The sequence below is a fragment of the Miscanthus floridulus genome, chromosome 7, assembly GCF_019320115.1.
Source record: "Miscanthus floridulus cultivar M001 chromosome 7, ASM1932011v1, whole genome shotgun sequence".
NCBI classification, from domain to species: domain Eukaryota; kingdom Viridiplantae; phylum Streptophyta; class Magnoliopsida; order Poales; family Poaceae; genus Miscanthus; species Miscanthus floridulus.
The window spans coordinates 19,620,507-19,642,224 of record NC_089586.1 but is presented as its reverse complement, the minus strand read 5'-3'; the positions used below and the strand labels follow the sequence as shown (position 1 = coordinate 19,642,224).

The following is a 21,718-nucleotide window of genomic DNA, read 5'->3' as shown; positions in this document are numbered from 1 at the left end:
TAGCGGCATAGATGGACCTTGGCACCGTCGTGGAGCTGAAGAAGCTCTGGGCATCATCTGGCTGCTCTGTTCTGACACGCTGAGTGTCAGGTTCTGTTGGCTTAGATCAGCCTCCACCAGGTGCACCTTTTGGAGGCTTCTTGGTTGTGAAGGCATCCGACTTGAGGGGCTAACGCGTGGGCCTAGAAGCCCTCGAGCTCCTGAAGCCAGCGGAGGGGTTTGTCCCCTTATGTCACGCCCCGTGCGTGACCCTGACGGAGGAGTGGTCCGGCCATGGCCACCCTCTTGCACCCCAAACAGATTGCTACACCCTTTGAGAGCAAAGACACTCACTCCACTCACTTGCATACCTCGATTACACTTTTAGGTGAGATTGGAGAGCCTCTAGTGTGTTTGCATCGTGTTCTTGCATCTTATGGCACTAGTTGGGCGAGTTGGGCTGGTCAAGTTCTTATTACCCTTGGTGATTGCCGTCACCTAGCCAGCCCGGTGATTGGAAGATCGTTGAGCAGAAGGTGGTGATTGTTTCTGGCTCCGATTGATCGATTGTGAGGGGTTCTTGTGCTTATTCCCCACGGAAGATTCAGAAAAAGCAACTCTAGTGGAATCGTGGCTTGTGGAGTGCTCTCTAGTGTGGTTTTTATGGCACCCAAGGTATGGGCTTGGCGTGTAATGCCAATTAACGTGTGAACCACATAGCTTGGACTCACCACAACATAGACGTGGGTTGCTGGCAAGCAACCGAAGCACGAGGATATATCTTGGTGTTCATATTGTCTCTTGTCCGATTCGATTTGCATACTATCTTGTGTGGTAGTTGCTTGTGTAGCTTAGTGTAGCATAGAGCTAGTAGTAGTTGTGATTAGTTGCTTTTACCTTGTTTAGTAGCTCTTGCTTGTTGTAGCTAGTAGTGGTAGTTGCCAGCTGTTTGAGTGAAATCAACCTTAGAAACCCCCAAAAAGGGGCGTGCTACGTTGCCGGGCACTTTGCTGATACCCGACAATACAACGAGTTCTGATGTTTTGGGCATCACATCGTTCCAGGTAGAATGAGCTAGCAATACTTGGAGTCCACGATCATCTTAGACATATTTAACCATATGGCCTTCAAAAAAATTCAACTTCCTTTCATGGCCTTTTTTTTCTTGAACTTACCTATAAGGCTCGAAAACAAAAATCCCTTACATGGCCTTCCGTCAGTTTCTGGCACTTAACGGTGTTAAGTCAGCAGTAAAATGACCATTTTACCCCTCACGAAAAAATAAAGTGCATATTTTATTTTGTCTATTTTAAATTTGGATTTGTGCAATTTTTTATGTATTTGAGAAGCTAATTTTATTGCAATGTATTTGTGTATCTGATTATGTGTCTTATTATGTATTGTTACGTGTGACCTTATTTGCGCAATATTACTTTAAATTTAAAATAGACAAGGTAAAATCTGCACTTTATTTTTTTCACCAGGAGTAAAATGATCATTTTACCGCTGACTTAACACCGTTAAGTACCTAAAACTGATGAAAGGCCGTACATGTAAGGATTTTCGTTTTCTGGCCTTATAGATAAGTTTAAGAAAAAAAGACCATGAAAAGAAGGTGCATTTTTTAAGGCCATACAAGTAAATATCTTGTCGCGGAACCGACCAATTTATAAGAATACAAGTACAATGGCAATCCGCAAGCGGTCGCACTGTCATACTTGAACCCATATAAACCCGGTAGTCCGTCGAGTACCACGACGGGTCTCGATAAACGATTTACAACAACCAAGATCGTACAGGATTCAACATACATGTCACAAATTACATAAAGTTCACAGATACTTTTCATCATCAGAGTACAAATAAAAAGTTATTACAAACTGAGTTTGATAAATAAAGCGGAAGCAAATAAGTTCGAAGATAAAGTTTCCAACGTAGTTTGATACAGTGCCAAGCCAGATCACGGTCCACAAAAGCAAAGATAGGAATTACTAAGGAAGCCTGCCCAAGGCTTACTCCTCATCCACAGCGGGATAGAAGCAACTCTTGCAATAACCATGATACACAGTGCCATCTGCAACAATGGGAAAATAAATCCTGAGTACGAGAAGGTACTCAGCTAGACTTACCCGTCATGAACCAGAAATAATATGACTCCAAGGATTATGCAAGGCTGTATAAGTGGGCGTAACTTGACAACATTTTGCGAAAAAGGCAATTACCTGTTGTACAATTATGATTCCTTTATCAAGTTAATTATAACTAACCATTTCTAGATTAGCAACTATCCTGTGCCAAACATGTGGTATATCATTTAGAAGCATCCAATAGTAACCATAGTAGGTATTGTAATTCCATATTCATCCGAACCATCATGTTTCATAATATAGCTGCTACGATGTTGGGACTAGCCAAGTTTCTCACTATCCGGGAGAGACGGCGATTCGAATCGATTTTCAACCAGCTGGGAATTTATTCCTAACACAAACCCAAATCTACCAGCCACGATAGTCTTAGGTCACCTTTGGTACAACTTAGGTACACATTTCGCGGGTCTGTACCGCGCCGCACAATCTGGAACACCAGATGCCAGGATGCTCAGGCCAAGCCTGCCCTTGGGCTCAGTCTGATCGTTCCCCGGAAGGAGCGCACAACAGAACGGTTCCCGGCCTGAGTTGAATTACTCGGTTTCGCGGTCGGAACGAGTTATCCGGCCAGCTAAGTGAGAGGCATGCGTTCAATCTTGTCAGAAGCGCCAACAACGGTACGGTCCTTAATCGACACAGACGGGGATAAATCCACACCCAAGACCTCCATGTCTTGTTGCTTCTCTATCGACTTCCCGTCCGGTCTCAATTTATTTTTACCACATGGTTCTGTTCCACGATAGCAGATATAGCCAACCGTGCTCCGGTATCCACCTATCTCTCGCAGGTGATAGGACATCACCCGACTTCTACCGGTCTAAGCATGGCTAAGCATATATATTCGATCCTAGACCTATACCGGTTAAAGGTGTAATATCTGGACAAGGAATGTACATGCATCAATTGGTTTCATTCAACTCTTATAACCTAATGCATCAATCATAAATACGTAAGTAAACATTTATAAATTACTGGGAGACTTATAATGCTCCGGAGCTTGCCTCGCAGAAAGGAAGTAGGGCGGTGGTCAGGGCACTCCGGAAGCTCTTCAGGGTTCTGCTCCACGCCTTCGGGAGCGGGGGCTTGCGGATTCTCCTGCGGGTTCCCTTCCTCTGCTTCTTCGAATTCCAGCAACGTGATCTCTTCCTCCGATCCTAGATGCATGAGTATGGTATAAGTATTACGAATGCATATATGTTAACAAGTGCATCACGTTGTTTGAGTAGGTGCATATCTCTTCTCGACTACTGCTTAACTATTTCTACAATGCATCGACTACACCACAAATAGTAGCTACTTGTTTCACTCATAACTGGAGTTCTACAAATTCAAAAACAGTGATCCTAGACTTTCTGGAAAGCTTATCAAAATCTCTACAACTTTGTTATTAACCATTTTTACAGTCTACCTCAGTTTCAACATGTAACTCTCCCCACTCTAGAATCAGTCCAGAAACTACTTAACATGCAATATGAAGTAATAACACTTCTACCTCAGGTAATTATTCAAAATTTGACAACCTAGAACCTACCAACAGTGTAAGCATACCAATTACAGTTAAGAGGATATAAGGGTGAAGACCAAACTATTTATTAAATTGCCTTTATTATTTTATTTAGATATCCAGGTTAAATAATAAATATATATCAGATGTGCTTAATAAATTCTCAAAAATTTACAGAGCCTTACTAATGCTATAAAAGGACTACTATAAAAATTTCATGTCATTTTACTAAGTAGAACATCCTATACAAAAATGATAAGGAAGCAAGGCTTGAAATAACATAAATGGAAAATCCTATTGAAAAGTGTCAAGCAACAGATTTCTTATTTTTCCTAACATCCATATGGTACTAGTATCACTTCCAACAAATTTCAGGAATTTTGGACTCATAATCAATTTATAAAAATTCATGCAAGGATTAACTATTTATAAAAGAAAAATCTATAGTTATAGATCTACACATGCACTGGTCCTCAAATTTTTACCCAAGCTCATGTATGACAAGAATAGCCTACCACAAAAATTTCATAATTTTTGGAGCACAGGAACTTTAGATATAAAATAAACAAGTTTGAATGCATTCAAAAGCACATTTCAATTCCTAATTTAAATCCCCAAAAATTTCTACTGTTGAACCCAAGAACATATTTTTCTTAAATACTACACTTCCTAAGCAACACAATCATATTTATTTCACAATTTTAGGAGCTACCCAACTAAAGATACAAAAATAACAAAACAAATCAAAAACTGGAACATTTGAACTAGCCTACAACACTGCTGTCGCTGACCGGTGGGACCCGGTGGTCAGGGGACCCCACATGTCATCGACCCGAAGCAGAGCAGGCGGTGCTGTACGCTGCTGGCGCGGTCAGAGCTCGTCGACGGCGAGGTTGCCGGCGGTGAGGTCTTCACGACACCAACCACTGAGTAGCGCGCGTCAAACGACCTAGGTGGTGGCGGGTGAGGGTGGGTGGAGCATGCTCGTCGTCGGTGATGGCGGCACGGCGGCGCTGCTCGACGCTGTGCCGGCCATCTCCGGCCACGGGAAAGCTAGGCGAGGCGCGCAATGGTACCACGGTGACCTAGCGACTCTATTTCAACAACAAAAGCTTCACATAAAGCTCCGACGACTCTTGACCACGGCGCGGTGGTGTGGGGTTAGAATGCGGCGGCACGGGTCATCGCGTTCCACGCCGGCGGGATCACTAACGACGATAACGTCTTGGCACCGGCTAATACACGTCCTGACCCAACTCTAACGCTCAAAATCGAGGGAAAAGCGCCGATGAGCCGAGCTATGGCCAGCTTGCCGTGGAGGCGGCCATGGCGACCGTGAACTCCGGTGAGAAAGGAAACGGTGAATTCGCCCTCACCGAAGTGTGACAGCCGCTGAAATCAAGACGAGGGGTGGAGGGAGGTGTGGCGCAGCTATGGGTGAGATGGAGGCAGTGGTGGTGCGACGTAGCGCACATGAGGCGACGGCGGAGGCGGTGCTGTGCTCGGCGGCGTGGCCTGGTTCTGCGGCGAGAGCAAGGGAGGGCGCTGGAGAGGGAGAGAGCTGGCGTGGGCGAGTGGAAATGGAGCGGGCGCACGCTGGCGTGAAGAAGGCGCGCCCAGGCGCGTCGTGGCCTGCGCGGACAGAGCGTTGGCGACGCGCGGCCGTCGTGAACTCCACGCGGCGGCTCTGCTCTGACGCCGGTCGGCCACTGTGCCGGCCGATTCAGTTGGTTCAGACGCGAATGGGACGCCTGACAGCGTGTTTTCTCGTTGATTTATCTGCAAATCCATGGCTCCTTCGTGCAAACCTCCTGAATAAATTTCGTAGACTTAAGTACCATCTACAAATGTTGTTCAATGATCTCATGCTAATTCGCAACCGAAACTGAGAAAAAATCATCTCCAAAGTGAGCCCGTCAGTCGGTCAGTGACCCACGACTTAGCCAATTTCGTTAAGTGTTGAAATCAGGATTTTGATGATTCTTGTGAGTCCAATTCAAACATGTTAGAAGCTAAATCAGTCCATGACATAAAAATAAAAGTTGTTCCTTATGTCAAACACTACAACTTTGCTTTAGTGAACCCCTCCATGCAAGGTCCCTAACACCTAGTTCAACTTTAGTCAAACATGTCACTTTGAAATCATGATACATACTCAAACCCTGACTAAATGACCAATTTAGCCCTAGCCCTAAATACCAAAGTTGTTCATGATGATACTCTAAGCATGTTAAAACAATTTTCAAGGTCATTTAAGCATTTCATGTAGTAGTCACTCATATAGCTATTCAGGTCAACACATGAAATATCACTTAAGTGCGGGATCATGAAATGTGGCCTTCCTGAACAAGGTTCCTTTTGTTAACCTAAGTATAGCTAAGGTGTTTTAGTGACCAACATTACCCACTTGCATCCATTTGCACATGATCATATGCATATGTTCTAAGAAACACGAGATAACAAGTAATGTTTCATATGTTTCGATCAAATGTTTCAGTTGAAATTGATGATTTATGAATGCTTGATGCTCATGCTCATGTTATGCAAGTCAAGTTATGCAAGGCTAACACCCGAGGTGTTACATATCTCATCATCTTATATGCTGCAGCACCTAACAATCAACTGTGCTCTTGTTATATTATCTGTTTCCTACCAGATTTCCAATGAGGCTTACCATGTTATATTGGCAAGACATGTGTTGAGTTATTAATGTTTTCAGTAACTCATTATTAGATAAGATTATAATCTTAACAATCTACGTCCCATTTCTTCTGTAGCATGAAAGTGTTATTTTAGTTTTGTGAGAACTGTTTTCTGTTTTACTTGCTCAATGATTTGGTCTTTACTGTTGTGTTTTTCTCCCCATTAATTCAGTCTCTAATTTATCTTCATCACCTACAGGACTTGCTGTCATCTGGCAGGACCTCAACAAATCGGATGCAATCCTGTCTCATGTGAATCAATTTATTTATCAAATTAACAAGTTTAAGTGTTGATTGTCTGGCTAACTAGTACTCTAGTAGTGAATTCTAAAATTAATATAAGGAAGTTTAGCTATCTTTACACCATACGGTTGTTATCAAATTTATTGTTACTATTGTAGTAGTTGTACATGCAGTGATATGATCTTTAATTTGTACCGCCGCCTTTTGTATCAATTAAATTTCTTCAGTGAAATTGAGATTCACAAAGTGTCCAAGCTTTTGGTTTAAAACAAGAATGTACAGTAGCAAAGTAGCAAAATGGAAAGTTGACAGATGCATGGCTTATCAGCCGTACTTTTTTAGCGAAGTATCAGTGTCTCTCTCTCACAACAAATTAGCGAATAGTACTTTTCAACCTGACTTTTCAGTGAAGCGAACGGATATTCCTGTGAAGGACGAAGGTACATACAGGAACTCTGAAGCAAACATGTATAATCCTTGGTTAACTTTCTTTGAGGTACTGATAAACGATGCAAACATGTGCATGCTTTTGTTATTCTCGAATAATAGCAACTGACAGGTCCATGATATCGGCCAAGAAGGCTCGCTTCTTTTGACAGCAGAGTCGGTGAAGTCTCTACGGCCATAGGTGATAGGTTGACTTTGTCAGAAAGATAGCACAGCCCGTGCATTACACAAATTTTGAAGCGGCTTTGGAATTCCCACTAAAGGGTTAATCTGTAAACTCAGGTAGCCTCGGGATCTCCGAATTTTCCTAGGACCAATAATCCATATGAATGCTATTTTTTTAGAAAAAGAGAAATATTTCATTAAGCCAATGAAAGAGGTCCCAGCCTCTACAATTCGAAGATAGTACACGTGGTGGCTTTCTATCTTTAGGTTTGTCTTTCTCTTGCTCCCAAATTATGCCCAAGAGTTAGTTGGCTACACGAAATTAAGAAAAAAAAAGGGCGTAAAATTGTCAGACCTCTTTGGGACAGATGCTACATGTTGATCACTATTGCTATGCAAGAAAAATATGAGTTTTGACAAGGAGATTTTATCTCTTTTGAGTTTATCTAGTTATCAATATGGGCTCCGTTCTAATTAAGCTATCCTTTAGAAGCCGAAATCTTTGGTTTGGCTGCCATATAGGGAGTTCTTTTTACCCAGCCACGTATATGACGATCTAGTCTATGGTTGATAGTAATTAGCGTATTGTTATGAATGTTAAAAAATTTATAGGCTATGTATTTTTTTTAGCTATATATGCAGAGGCTGGGAGTAGTCTCAAGATGAATTTATCGCCTTGATCTAATTGCCTTGTTATCAATATCTTTTGTCAAAAGAAAACTCACCAAGAAACTATCACTCTGCTCTAAATTATAAGTCTTTTCAACTTTCTTGAAGAGTCTAAGCATATCAATCGAATATGTATACTATGAAAATATAATTAATGAAGAACCTAATTATATTTATTTAATATCATAAATGTTATTATTTTATTATATAAGTTTGGTCAAACTTGAAATATTTTGATTCTCCAAAAAAGTTAGAGTGACTTATAATTTAGGATGGATGGAGTACCTATTCCTGTTTTCATATAGTGTTGTTCCAGGCTAAATGTCCATAGTACTTCCATTATGACTATACGGAGAGTGCGACACGCCGACACATCTCACACTGCTTAGGGTTTCCTTTGTTTATCCTATATATCCTAATAGAGTTTGGGCCTATATGTGTCTAGCATGTACATTCATTCTAAATTGTAAGTTGTTCTAGCTTTTCAGGTTCATAGATTTTGCTAAGTAACTAGAAATATAGTATTAGTCTAGAACTCTAGATACATAAAAAGGGGGGATTTGCTAAATTTCAGGTGCCTAAATTTGAGTTTTCTCTCAGGCGACAGTTATTACATATATTTTATACTAAAATTGTAGTTTGGCTCGCTGCAATTTCTATAGACACAATCTATAATTTTTTGTTCCGAGAATGAAAACCCCGTTAGACAAAGCCACAAACCTGACAAAATCTATTATGTGTTGACACAAAACAATTTAATAATTTATAATTATTTCTATAGTCAAACGAGGACAAAAATTTAATATGTTATGATAAAAAACAAATAACAAGTCACAAAAATAATAATTTACTTGTATTAATTGGTAGTACAAAGTGTTGTCTGAAATCATTGTAAAATTCAGACAACTAAAATATAGAAATGTAGAAAAAGATATGTATTAGAAAAGAATTATTTAGAATTTAGGACAGAAGTTCCATATCAATCTATCGTAGACCCCTAAATGCTGAGTGCTCATCACCATGTAGTCAAGTAGCCCGCCGACTATCTTGACTCTCCGACCTTACCCACTGCTTTTATCGAAGCTAGCACCTACACTAGAATCAAGACAAGTGACCTGTGAATGAACGACACCTAGTCGGCACCAGCTGTAGGGCAAACAAAATAACAGTAGTCAGTAGCAAAGAACAGCAAGTAAACGGATCGGGTGAAAAAGCTGTGTTTGTTCCACACTAAAACCATTGACCTTACTATCCCTCACCCAACCAGCTCTGTTCTCCAGGGTTAAACTATTGCCCAAAATTCTATGATCCCAGAATACATTTTTTTTTTCTGCAGAACTTTCTTTTGAAACATATCGGCCCGTTCGCTGGTCTGAAACTTGGCTGAAACTGACTGAAAAATACTGTTCTGACTGAATTGTTGTGAGAGAAAAACACTGTTCCGGTTGAAAAAATAAGAGGAATCAGCCGAATATGAGGTAAGCCAAACGAGGCCTAGTCAGTAGCAAAGTTCCAAATAAAATGGAAATTTGACCGATGCATATAATATTCCTGTGCAGGTACCTACTGCCGTACTGGTATAGATGCAGACATACTCATTTGTCATTCTCGAATACTAGCAACCGACAGGTCCACGATATCGGCCAACAAGTCTTGCTTCTTCTGACCAAGGTTGGTCGATCCAGTCTCAACAGCCATAGACTTGTTAGAAAGATATCATATCACAGACCGTGAAGTAGACATTCTGAAGCGGCTTGCCAGCTCTCACACGTTGAATACTCTGATTACCATAAAGAACAACCTTCTTTGAATACACACATTTATTGCTCAAGATTTGGTACCCCTCAAAAGAACGAGAGAATCATGAAGCCACTGCTACCCCATTCTTCATGCAACAGAAGAACCAGTCGGTTAGCCATGCCAACGCCATTATTTGGAACTGCACTTGTGATCATTCTCTCATCGGCGTCTCTCGCCGCCTCGTGCACTGAGAAGGAGAAGACCTCCTTGCTCCAGTTCGTCGCCGAGCTCTCCCATGACGGTGGCCTCACCGGTTCGTGGAAGAGCGACACAGGCTGTTGCAGATGGGAAGGTATCACCTGCAGTTCAGATCATCAGACAGTAACTGGTGTTTTCCTGCCGTCCAGAGGTCTTCAGGGGCACATCTCACCGTCTCTCGGCAACCTCACAGGCCTCGTGAGCTTGAACCTGTCAAACAACTTGCTGTCTGGAGGCCTACCTATGGAGCTCTTGTCCTCCGGCAGCATCGTTGTCCTTGATGTCAGCTTCAACAAGCTCAGCGGGGATTTGCAGGATCTGCAGTCTTCAGCCTTCCGGCCTCTGCAGGTACTCAACATCTCCAGCAACTTGTTTACAGGAGTGTTTCCATCCACCATCTGGGAGGTGATGAAGAGCCTGGTTGCCCTCAATGCTAGCAACAACAGCTTTAGTGGCCAGATACCATCTAGCTTATGTGTCAGCGTGCCATCCTTTGCTTTGCTTCATCTCAGCTACAACCAGTTCAGTGGAAGAATCCCTCCAGGTCTCAGTAATTGCTCCATGCTGACATCTCTCAATGCTGGGAACAACCACCTAACTGGTACTCTTCCTGATGAACTCTTCACTCTTACCTTGTTGGAGCACTTCTCTTTTCCTAACAATCAGCTAGAAGGATCGATCAATGGCACCAGCAAGCTCAGAAATCTGGTGGCCCTTGATCTTGGAGGGAATAGTTTCAGTGGTAACATCCCAGAGTCCATAGGTAAGCTCAAGAGATTAGAGGAGCTCCATCTGGACGACAATAGCATGTCTGGTGAGCTCCCATCTACTCTAAGCAAGTGCACAAGTCTCGTGATCATCGACCTAAAGAATAACAGTTTCAGTGGACAACTCAGCAATGTCAATTTCTCCAAGCTACCCAAATTAAAAACCTTGGATCTTTTGCGGAACAACTTCACTGGCACAATCCCAGAAAGCATATATACATGCAGCAAACTAACAGCACTGCGGCTATCTTCAAATAAGTTCCATGGCCAGTTGTCAGAAAGAATTGGCAATCTGAAGTCCCTCACATTTCTGTCACTTGTTAACAACTCCATTTCAAATATCACAGGTGCACTTCAGATCCTAGGGAGTTGCAGCAGCCTGACCACCTTGTTTATTGGGCACAACTTCTTGAACGAGGCCATGCCAGAGGATGATAGAATTGATGGCTTTCAGAAGCTTCAGGTCCTTGCTTTAAATCACTGCTCATTATCAGGAAAAATACCTTTTTGGTTATTGAAACTCACAAATCTGGAAGTTTTACTTCTGTATGGAAATCAGCTAACTGGATCCGTACCAGACTGGATCAACCGCCTAAAGTTCCTATTCCATATAAATCTATCAAACAACAGTCTTGTTGGGGAAATTCCAACAGCCTTAGTGGATATGCCAATGCTAAAAGCAGATAAGGTCGAACCAAAGGCCTTCGAGCTGCCTGTTTATAAGAGCCAGCAACGGCAATTCCGTATGCCCATTTCTTTCTCAACAACGCTGAATTTGGGCATAAACAACTTCAGCGGTGTGATCCCTGAAGAGATTGGTCAGTTAAAGGCGCTCCTTACACTCTATTTGAGCTACAACGACTTCACTGGACCAATCCCGCAATCGATCTGCAACCTCACAAACCTCGAGTCACTGGACTTGTCTAGCAACCATCTAACAGGTGCAATCCCAACGGCACTAAACAATCTGCATTTCCTTTCTAAGTTCAATGTCTCCAACAACGACCTCGAAGGGCCTATCCCAACCACCGGCCAGCTCAGCACATTCCCAAGTTCTAGCTTCGAGGGTAACCCAAAGTTGTGTGGTCCCATGCTTGCCCGCCATTGTGGCTCTGCAGAAACACTAGCCATAGACTTGTTAGAAAGATATCATATCACAGACCGTGAAGTAGACATTCTGAAGCGGCTTGCCAGCTCTCACACGTTGAATACTCTGATTACCATAAAGAACAACCTTCTTTGAATACACACATTTATTGCTCAAGATTTGGTACCCCTCAAAAGAACGAGAGAATCATGAAGCCACTGCTACCCCATTCTTCATGCAACAGAAGAACCAGTCGGTTAGCCATGCCAACGCCATTATTTGGAACTGCACTTGTGATCATTCTCTCATCGGCGTCTCTCGCCGCCTCGTGCACTGAGAAGGAGAAGACCTCCTTGCTCCAGTTCGTCGCCGAGCTCTCCCATGACGGTGGCCTCACCGGTTCGTGGAAGAGCGACACAGGCTGTTGCAGATGGGAAGGTATCACCTGCAGTTCAGATCATCAGACAGTAACTGGTGTTTTCCTGCCGTCCAGAGGTCTTCAGGGGCACATCTCACCGTCTCTCGGCAACCTCACAGGCCTCGTGAGCTTGAACCTGTCAAACAACTTGCTGTCTGGAGGCCTACCTATGGAGCTCTTGTCCTCCGGCAGCATCGTTGTCCTTGATGTCAGCTTCAACAAGCTCAGCGGGGATTTGCAGGATCTGCAGTCTTCAGCCTTCCGGCCTCTGCAGGTACTCAACATCTCCAGCAACTTGTTTACAGGAGTGTTTCCATCCACCATCTGGGAGGTGATGAAGAGCCTGGTTGCCCTCAATGCTAGCAACAACAGCTTTAGTGGCCAGATACCATCTAGCTTATGTGTCAGCGTGCCATCCTTTGCTTTGCTTCATCTCAGCTACAACCAGTTCAGTGGAAGAATCCCTCCAGGTCTCAGTAATTGCTCCATGCTGACATCTCTCAATGCTGGGAACAACCACCTAACTGGTACTCTTCCTGATGAACTCTTCACTCTTACCTTGTTGGAGCACTTCTCTTTTCCTAACAATCAGCTAGAAGGATCGATCAATGGCACCAGCAAGCTCAGAAATCTGGTGGCCCTTGATCTTGGAGGGAATAGTTTCAGTGGTAACATCCCAGAGTCCATAGGTAAGCTCAAGAGATTAGAGGAGCTCCATCTGGACGACAATAGCATGTCTGGTGAGCTCCCATCTACTCTAAGCAAGTGCACAAGTCTCGTGATCATCGACCTAAAGAATAACAGTTTCAGTGGACAACTCAGCAATGTCAATTTCTCCAAGCTACCCAAATTAAAAACCTTGGATCTTTTGCGGAACAACTTCACTGGCACAATCCCAGAAAGCATATATACATGCAGCAAACTAACAGCACTGCGGCTATCTTCAAATAAGTTCCATGGCCAGTTGTCAGAAAGAATTGGCAATCTGAAGTCCCTCACATTTCTGTCACTTGTTAACAACTCCATTTCAAATATCACAGGTGCACTTCAGATCCTAGGGAGTTGCAGCAGCCTGACCACCTTGTTTATTGGGCACAACTTCTTGAACGAGGCCATGCCAGAGGATGATAGAATTGATGGCTTTCAGAAGCTTCAGGTCCTTGCTTTAAATCACTGCTCATTATCAGGAAAAATACCTTTTTGGTTATTGAAACTCACAAATCTGGAAGTTTTACTTCTGTATGGAAATCAGCTAACTGGATCCGTACCAGACTGGATCAACCGCCTAAAGTTCCTATTCCATATAAATCTATCAAACAACAGTCTTGTTGGGGAAATTCCAACAGCCTTAGTGGATATGCCAATGCTAAAAGCAGATAAGGTCGAACCAAAGGCCTTCGAGCTGCCTGTTTATAAGAGCCAGCAACGGCAATTCCGTATGCCCATTTCTTTCTCAACAACGCTGAATTTGGGCATAAACAACTTCAGCGGTGTGATCCCTGAAGAGATTGGTCAGTTAAAGGCGCTCCTTACACTCTATTTGAGCTACAACGACTTCACTGGACCAATCCCGCAATCGATCTGCAACCTCACAAACCTCGAGTCACTGGACTTGTCTAGCAACCATCTAACAGGTGCAATCCCAACGGCACTAAACAATCTGCATTTCCTTTCTAAGTTCAATGTCTCCAACAACGACCTCGAAGGGCCTATCCCAACCACCGGCCAGCTCAGCACATTCCCAAGTTCTAGCTTCGAGGGTAACCCAAAGTTGTGTGGTCCCATGCTTGCCCGCCATTGTGGCTCTGCAGAAACACTTCTCTCCACAAAACAAACTGAAGACAAGGTCCAGAAGGTCATCTTTGCAATCGCTTTTGGTGCATTCTTTTGTGTAGGGGTGCTGTATGATCAGACAGTATTATCAAAGTTTTTTGGCTAGTGCTACCTCAGTACACATGCCGGCTTATGATGATTTTCGTAAGTAATTCAGGTTTTCAGACAGATCCAGTCTACAAGGCTTGCTCTAGTTGTGAAATTGAAACCATATATTTAGCTCATATATTCAGATTACCAGAAAATATGTAACCGGGAAGGGATTCCAAGATGTAACACATGTATGAGTATGACAATTTTTAACTAAATAACTCTGAATACATCAGTGCTTCAATCTTGTTGGGGACCTGTGAAACTTTAATCTCGTGATTTCATCTTCAAACACAAACCAAGCAACACTGTATCCAAACATTGGTGGATTACTAGCGTAATTCTTCGAGCAATCTTTACACGCAGCAAGTAATAGAAATCCTTCACAAACAAAATGAGCCCTTTCCTGCACACGGATTGGCAGGACATTAGGTATCCAGTACCTCAAGAGAGCAACTGAATTTTGCTGAATCGGATATTTCATTAGAACATCCCACCAACTTTTTGCAGCCATCCATACGCTCGCTAGACGGTTACGCGTCCCCATTTTTGCAGCCACCCATACAGGTTGTAGGATGTACCTCGCTGGAGCTGCTGACCCACTCCGGTAGCTGTCCGCCGCGGCCGCGGCCGCCGCCGCTGCGCACGCCTGGTCGCCGCCTAGTTGCCTGGTTTGCGGTTCGTTTTAGGCTTGGACATGGGCTGGGCCGCTATGGTGCGGAATAGTGTGAGCCGGACCGTTAAAGGCTGAAACTTGTGGGCTGAGAAAGTGAGGCCCAAGAAGATTTCAGGGAAAAACACGTTGAACACTACCTAGAGAGTAGAGGCGCTACCAGAAGGCTGATTACACCCAGGCGTGCTTCTTTGCTGGGGAGAGTGGATGAGCTAATTGATCCAATAACAGGACAATGGGACGTGCAACTAGTACATGATACCTTTTGCCCAGAAGATGCAAATGAGATTCTCAGGATTCCTATCGATGATCGAATAGAAGATTGGCCTGCTTGCCACTTTGATTCAAAGGGACATTTCTCGATTAAATCAGCTTATAAGTTGGCTGTGGCTAGGAGAGATGCACTTGCCCACATGGACGCTTCTACATCTACGAGTGAGTGCAAGTAATAGGGAAGACGAATTCCAATGGCATAAGATTTGGCAATTGAAAGTCCCTAATAAGGCTCAGATGTTTATTTGGTGTTTAGCCCACAACAATCTGCCTGTCAAAAGAAATTTGGCCTGTCGAGGAATCAAGATAGACACCCCGTGTCTGGTTTGCAATAGACTGGACGAGAACTGCAGCCATTTTTTTTCAAATGTAAATATGTGAAACACTATCGGCGGCTAATGGACATGCAGAGTAACTTTATAGGGATGTCAATCAGGGAAGGAAATTGTCAACGCTGTCACACTGATAAATACTCCCAAACAGTGTCATGTTTTAAATATCAAGTTTGATCAATTATAGATAAAAAGTATAAATATTTATAATATCAAATAAATACTATTAGATAAATTACGAAATGTATTTTTATAATAAATTAATTTAGAGCCATAAATGTGAATACTATTTATTAGAAACTTGGTCAAACATGAAGTATTCTAACTAGCACGCAACCCATAGTTGCATTCTTTTTGGGACAGAGGTAGTACTCTTTTTTTTTTTGCCAAAAAAAAATACTGTGTTTCAACTGTCAAGTGCAGCTGTATCAAAAAAATTAAAAGAAAAATAAAAGAATCGTTTATCAGTTTCCTTTTGTAAAGAAGCTATGAATAGATCTGCCATTCGTTGGACTCTTCATTTGAGTTGGAGTTAACACAAGACGATTCAGCAGGAGTTTTTCTCTCTTTTCCTTTGGGCGGAGAATTGTCAGGGTATGCCATGTCATTGTTTTCTGGAGCACTTGTCAAAAAGTGTTTAGTACAGGACCTGTTTCTAGGTTCCATCTGAAGTTCGACACTATTACAAGAACTGAATTCACCCAAAAACAAGAAATTTCCAACATCTTTTCTTCAGGTTACAGATATGCACATGCAGCACAGGACCTTGCAACTGCAAATAAGGCCTTCGCTCCAGAAATTCCTAGAGCTCCCTACTCCTTCCACGGCTCCTGTGTCGTTATGGCTCTCCTCAAAGTGTGGGTAGATAGCAAGAGGATCATGTTCCTGACACTACGATATGGGTAGAGAACAGAGCTCTACTGCATTAATTCAGACAAGATACCGAACTCTGGAGTCTGGATTGGCGTCCAGCCAGGACCCCGCTGCTCTCTTCTCTCATGTGTCCCCAGTGAGCTGCACCTGCTCCTCCCTTTGAGCTCTGAACCTGGTAGCTGAGGAAATGAAAAAATAACAAGGAATGCCAAACTAGTACCATCTACACCATATCAGTCAACAATAAACAATGTGTAGTTATATGTAACGTAAGTTTATCACATTTATTTTTGCTGCAATGTAATATTTACATAGCCAATAGCAGAGTTGTCCCCTAGTGATTTCTCAGCAAGGATAGCAACAAAAACCTCTTGTAGTCTCTCAACTTCTCTTATTCGATGGTTGCCCATTTCATATCACAGTAAGTTCCTATGGCCTATGCGCTATGGGCAAAGAATACATTTTCTTTATGGAAAAAGTCTACTTAACCCCCCACCTATCATACTTGGTCTACTTCACCCCCTCAACTATGAAACCGTCTGTTTTACCCCCTGAACTATCTAAAACCGTCTGTTTTACCCCCTGGGGCAGTTTTCAACGACGGTTTGCTACAGTAACAGCAGTCTGCTACAGTGACGGTGGGTTTTCCAATTAATCTAAGGCTGCAGTAAAAATTTTGTACTAAAGTATACCGTATTATATATTCACTATGTAGATCTACTCATGTGGAGTCCAATAAAATTAGATTTTTTATTTTATGATTTTTCAAAAATTCATTGAAAATAAATTTTAAAAAAAAGAAATTTCAAAACCATGGGTACTGTGGCAACCCGCCGCCACTGTAGCAACCCGCTGTTACTGTAGCAAAACCGCCGTTGAAAACCACCCCAGGGGGTAAAAACAGACGGTTTTAGATAGTTCACGGGGTAAAACAGACGATTTCATAGTTAAGGGGGTGAAGTAGACCAAGTATGATAGGTGGGGGGGGTTAAGTAGACTTTTTCCTTTTCTTTATCAGGACAAGTGTTCTCAATGATAATTACCTTGCAAACAAGTGAGCAGATCATGCTCCTTTTTAGATCACAAGAGGGAACACCCCTGTCACAATGGAATTTGGTGGTTACTAGTACTTTCCAAGTTTCAGCTGCATAAAAACCAACAAGTATATATATGTCAATGATGACTTCTTTACATAGCCACTGCCAGCATTAGGGAAAAGGTTACAGACCTAGCATCTTCCATATTTCAGAGTAAATAAAAATGCAGCACAGATAATTGTGTCAGGTCTAGAAGATGCCATCTCTGTATTGTCAGCTGGGTATAGAAGACTGGGTCTCCATCAAATCTTGACCTTAATATCCTTCAGCCAACCAACTCAGTCTCAAAGTTATATGCATTCCAGAATAGTATTTACCTTTTCTCTTCCAAACATTACTACCTAACTCTCCTACTGGGCAAAATATTATAATTGTGGTATCTTCCAGAATAGTATTTACTTTTTAATAGGTGTGGTATCCTCAAGAAACTAACCACCATGAATTTGACTTTTTTGTGTTCGCTAGCAATAGCCACCTTTTTAGAATGCCCCTCAGCAAATTTTTCCAAATTTTAATGTTTTCAAAATAATTTTCAAGACAAATCTAGAGATATCGTTTTCAAAGTTCAATTTTTCAAAAGGATATCGACAACCAAAGTTTTAATATGTTAATTGTGCAAAATCTAAATGCCACTCTTTTTTTTGACTGGAGAAGAATGCAGGCCTAGATCTTGTGGCAGCCAAAGGACGTAAATTTATCGACCGTTTAGTATTTGCGACTTCGCGTATTGTGCATGTCTGAAACGAGCTCAATATCAAGGAATGTCAGCTCAAGGATATTTTCTCATCCTCCATTCCTTCCACCATGACTCCAAAAGCTAAAAGCATGTGATGGATAACTAGTGGGAACCAACTCTCCATGATCTGCAAAAAGGAAAAGTAACAGGAATCAACAGAAGATTATCAAAGAAGAGGAGGAAGAGGAAGAGGAAGAGAAGAAGAAAGAATCAAAGCTCGCTGTACCAATTGGACAAGTCATTTTCTCTTCCTTTGGCATATGATCCCCAGTGGCCAATTCAGCTACTGAAGTATATCCTATCCGTGGGTCAGTGGGCAGATACAAAGTTTTAAGTGAACCAATTGGCCACTCAAACTCACAGGTGACAGGACCGGATGCCATATCCACACGACACTCGCGAGAAGAATACATGGCCAGCGTGTAGTGAGCCTTGCTGCACAGGGGTGGAGAAACGAAGGCCGAACCCATCTTGATCAATAGGTCAGAGATGAAACACGTCGGGGACAGAAGATGCGTTCACGTGGATCGTGAACGAATATCCTCTTTTTCAAAAGCAGATCAGATCAGATCAGGATAGGTGTGTGCACACTAAGCTCCACTTGGTGATCCTACTGTTAGAATGGTCATCCATCATCACCTGGAGTGCACTTGCCAGCATAGGGCTGGCGCCACTGTAAAGCTTTTAAAGATACTTGTTACCAACTTGTATCCTGTGTTGAATAATAAGCTTCAGATAAAAAGCAACATTTGCAAAGTTTAGAAGAACACACCTGTATGTCATACATCCACTCAAGCACCATGGTTCCCCTTACCATCAGGCATGGGAGCTACAGGGCTACCTTGTACTCATTTTCTTCCCAAATCTCTCAACAGGGGTGCATCCATATTCCAATTAATTCAGTCGACATGTCACTACGATTATACAATATATTTTTGGTGAATCAGTACAGTTCACATTCCAGGGGAAAAAACATTGGAAAATTGGAAAACGAGGTGCAAAAGCAATAGTGGGATCAATATCCTTGCAACCTTGTCAAGATTCTGTTGCCGCTGCTTTATATAGCACGATGTCTTTGCAGGGTCCTACCCTGTTTCATGCAAAAGACCATGCAGCCACTCCAGTATTCATACAACAACAGAAAATCAGAAATGCTACACATACCTTTACTTGGTGTTGATCTTGTGCTATTGCTCTTCTTGGCCTTCTCCTGGTAGCTCCTGCAAAGAAGAGGAGAAGACCTCCCTCTTAGAGTTCCTCAATGGTCTCTCTCAAGCCTCTGGCCTCAACAGTTCATGGCAGAATGACACAAACTGCTGTTTATGGGAGGGTGTCATTTGCAATGTAGATGGAAATGTCGTGGACATCTCACTAGCTTCTATGGGCCTTGAGGGGCACATATCACCCTCACTTGGCAATCTTACCGGCCTGTTGAAGCTCAACCTGTCTGGCAACTTGCTCTCCGGTGGACTCCCACATGAACTGTTGCTCTCCAGCAGCATTAGTGTCCTCGATGTCAGCTTCAACAAGCTCAGTGGAGACTTCTATGAGCTGCAATCCGCCCCTGACAGCACGATGAAGGTAATGAACATCTCAAGTAACTTTCTCACAGGATATTTTCCATCCACCACATTGGAGGGCATGACGAATCTGGCTGCTCTGAATATGAGCAATAATAGCTTTACTGGGGAAATTCCAAGCACAGTTTGTGTTGAAAAGCCATTCCTTGTGGTCCTTGACATTAGCTACAACCAGTTCATTGGTAGGATACCCCCAGAGCTTGGTAAGTGCTCCGGTTTGAGAGTGCTTAAGGCTGGCCAGAACCAACTCAGTGGGACCCTCCCAGATGAGATCTTCAATGTTACCTCACTAGAGCACCTCTCTTTCCCTAACAACCATTTGCAAGGAACACTTGATCCTGAGCATGTAGGTAAACTCAAAAATTTGATCATCCTTGATCTTGGGTGGAATGGGCTAAATGGCAAGATCCCAAAATCTATTGGGCAGCTCAAGAGGCTGGAGGAGCTTCACTTAGACAATAACAACATGACTAGAAAGCTGCCACCAGCTCTTAGCAGTTGCTCCAATCTCAACACCATCATCCTTAAAGACAACAAGTTCCAAGGAGATCTCAAACGTATCAACTTCTCCACCCTGTCTAATCTAAAATTTTTAGATTGCAGGTCAAACAAATTCACTGGCACAATTCCAGAGAGCCTCTACTCCTGCAGCAACCTTATTGCACTGCGGCTATCTTTCAACAACCTTCATGGTCAATTTTCATCGGGGATAAACAATCTCAAGTCCCTCAGATTCCTAGCTCTCGCTCACAACAATTTTACAAATATCACAAATACGCTTCAAATCCTCAGGTAAGTCCAGGACCCTCGCTCTCGTGCTAATTGGGGGCAACTTCAAGCATGAGACCATGCCAGACTATGATGAATTTCATGGCTTTGAGAATCTTATGTGTCTTGCTATAAATGAATGTCCACTGTATGGGAAGCTACCTACCTGGCTGGCTAAGCTCAAAAATTTGCGAGGGTTGCTATTAGACAACAACAGACTCAGTGGACCAATACCAGCCTGGATTAATAGCTTAAACCTTCTTTTCTATCTAGACATATCCAATAGCAATCTTACTGGTGACATACCAACAGCACTGATGGAGATGCCAACGCTTGAGGCAGCTCACTCTGACCCAATAGTACTTAAGTTTCCTATCTACCTGACACCGTTTCTTCAATACCGTACAACCAGTGGCTTCCCTAAAATGTTGAATCTAGGAAACAACAAGTTCACCGGTGTAATTCCCCCAGAGATTGGCCAGCTACAAGCACTCCTTACACTCAACTTGAGCTTCAACAACTTACATGGGGAGATCCCACAATCAGTCGGCAACCTCACCAACCTGCAGGTGCTAGACTTATCCTACAATAATTTGACCGGTGCAATCCCTTCTGCACTGGAGAGGCTTCACTTCCTTTCCAAATTCAACATTTCCAGTAAACGATCTAGAAGGGCCTGTTCCAACTGGAGGCCAGTTTAGCACATTTCCAGATTCTAGCTTTTTTGGGAACCCAAAGCTGTGCAGCGCTACGCTGATGCACCACTGTAATTCAACAGATGCAGCTCCGGTCTCCATTGTCTCCACAGAAGAGTACACCAACAAGGTCATCTTTGCGATGGCCTTTGGTATGTTCTTCGGTGTCGGAGTGTTGTACGACCAGATGGTCCTATTCAGATATATTCATTTCGGCTGAAGCTACTTGAGTAGAAATGTTCTACAATAATGTGTCCTGGTTTCGGATACGCAGTGTACAGAACAGAACCTAGCAATAAACAGCCACAACTTCAACCTTCAGTAATGCAATCGAGAGGCTCCAGCAGCATCAAGATCAACACATCTCATAGTTAGCGGCATTTAGCCCATGCTCTCCACTTCAATGGATGATATCAGTGGAGGCACAGAATAATCTGTACTGAAATAAACTGAAATGGGAGTATTTAGTCACTGGACTATGTTGATTTATTGAGTTAATGCGACTCTGTGTGTTTCTGAGAGACTGTGTGACTGCATTTATAACATTTACTCTGTATAAGTCTGAGAATTCATGTTGTGACTGAGTAAACGAAGTGAGGGAGCCCCGTTGTAAGGCTATTTTTCCTCTCGGATGAGCACTTT

At 42.8% G+C, this 21,718-nt stretch overlaps 1 protein-coding gene and 1 pseudogene across 1 annotated transcript; both read left to right on the top strand.

The window, feature by feature from the left end:
* The first annotated feature begins 9,722 nt into the window (after window positions 1-9,722).
* On the top strand, window positions 9,723-14,419 carry LOC136462737 (receptor-like protein 2). Its single transcript, XM_066461788.1, has 2 exons — window positions 9,723-11,158; window positions 12,034-14,419. Exons 1-2 carry the CDS (start codon window positions 9,774-9,776, stop codon window positions 14,063-14,065), a joined length of 3,417 nt encoding a protein of 1,138 aa, XP_066317885.1. The 5' UTR covers window positions 9,723-9,773; the 3' UTR covers window positions 14,066-14,419.
* Window positions 14,420-19,130: 4,711 nt separating this feature from the next.
* LOC136462736 (receptor-like protein 2) lies at window positions 19,131-21,382 on the top strand (annotated as a pseudogene).
* Window positions 21,383-21,718: the final 336 nt, after the last annotated feature.

What these genes read in the sequence shown, in the direction of transcription:
- LOC136462737 (XM_066461788.1), top strand. Translation starts at nt 9,774, where the DNA reads ATGCCAACGCCATTATTTGGAACTGCACTTGTGATCATTCTCTCATCG. An exon ending in AAACTCACAAATCTGGAAGT is followed by an intron (nt 11,159 to 12,033) that starts TTTACTTCTGTA and finishes GTCTCTCGCCGC; the next exon opens with CTCGTGCACTGAGAAGGAGA.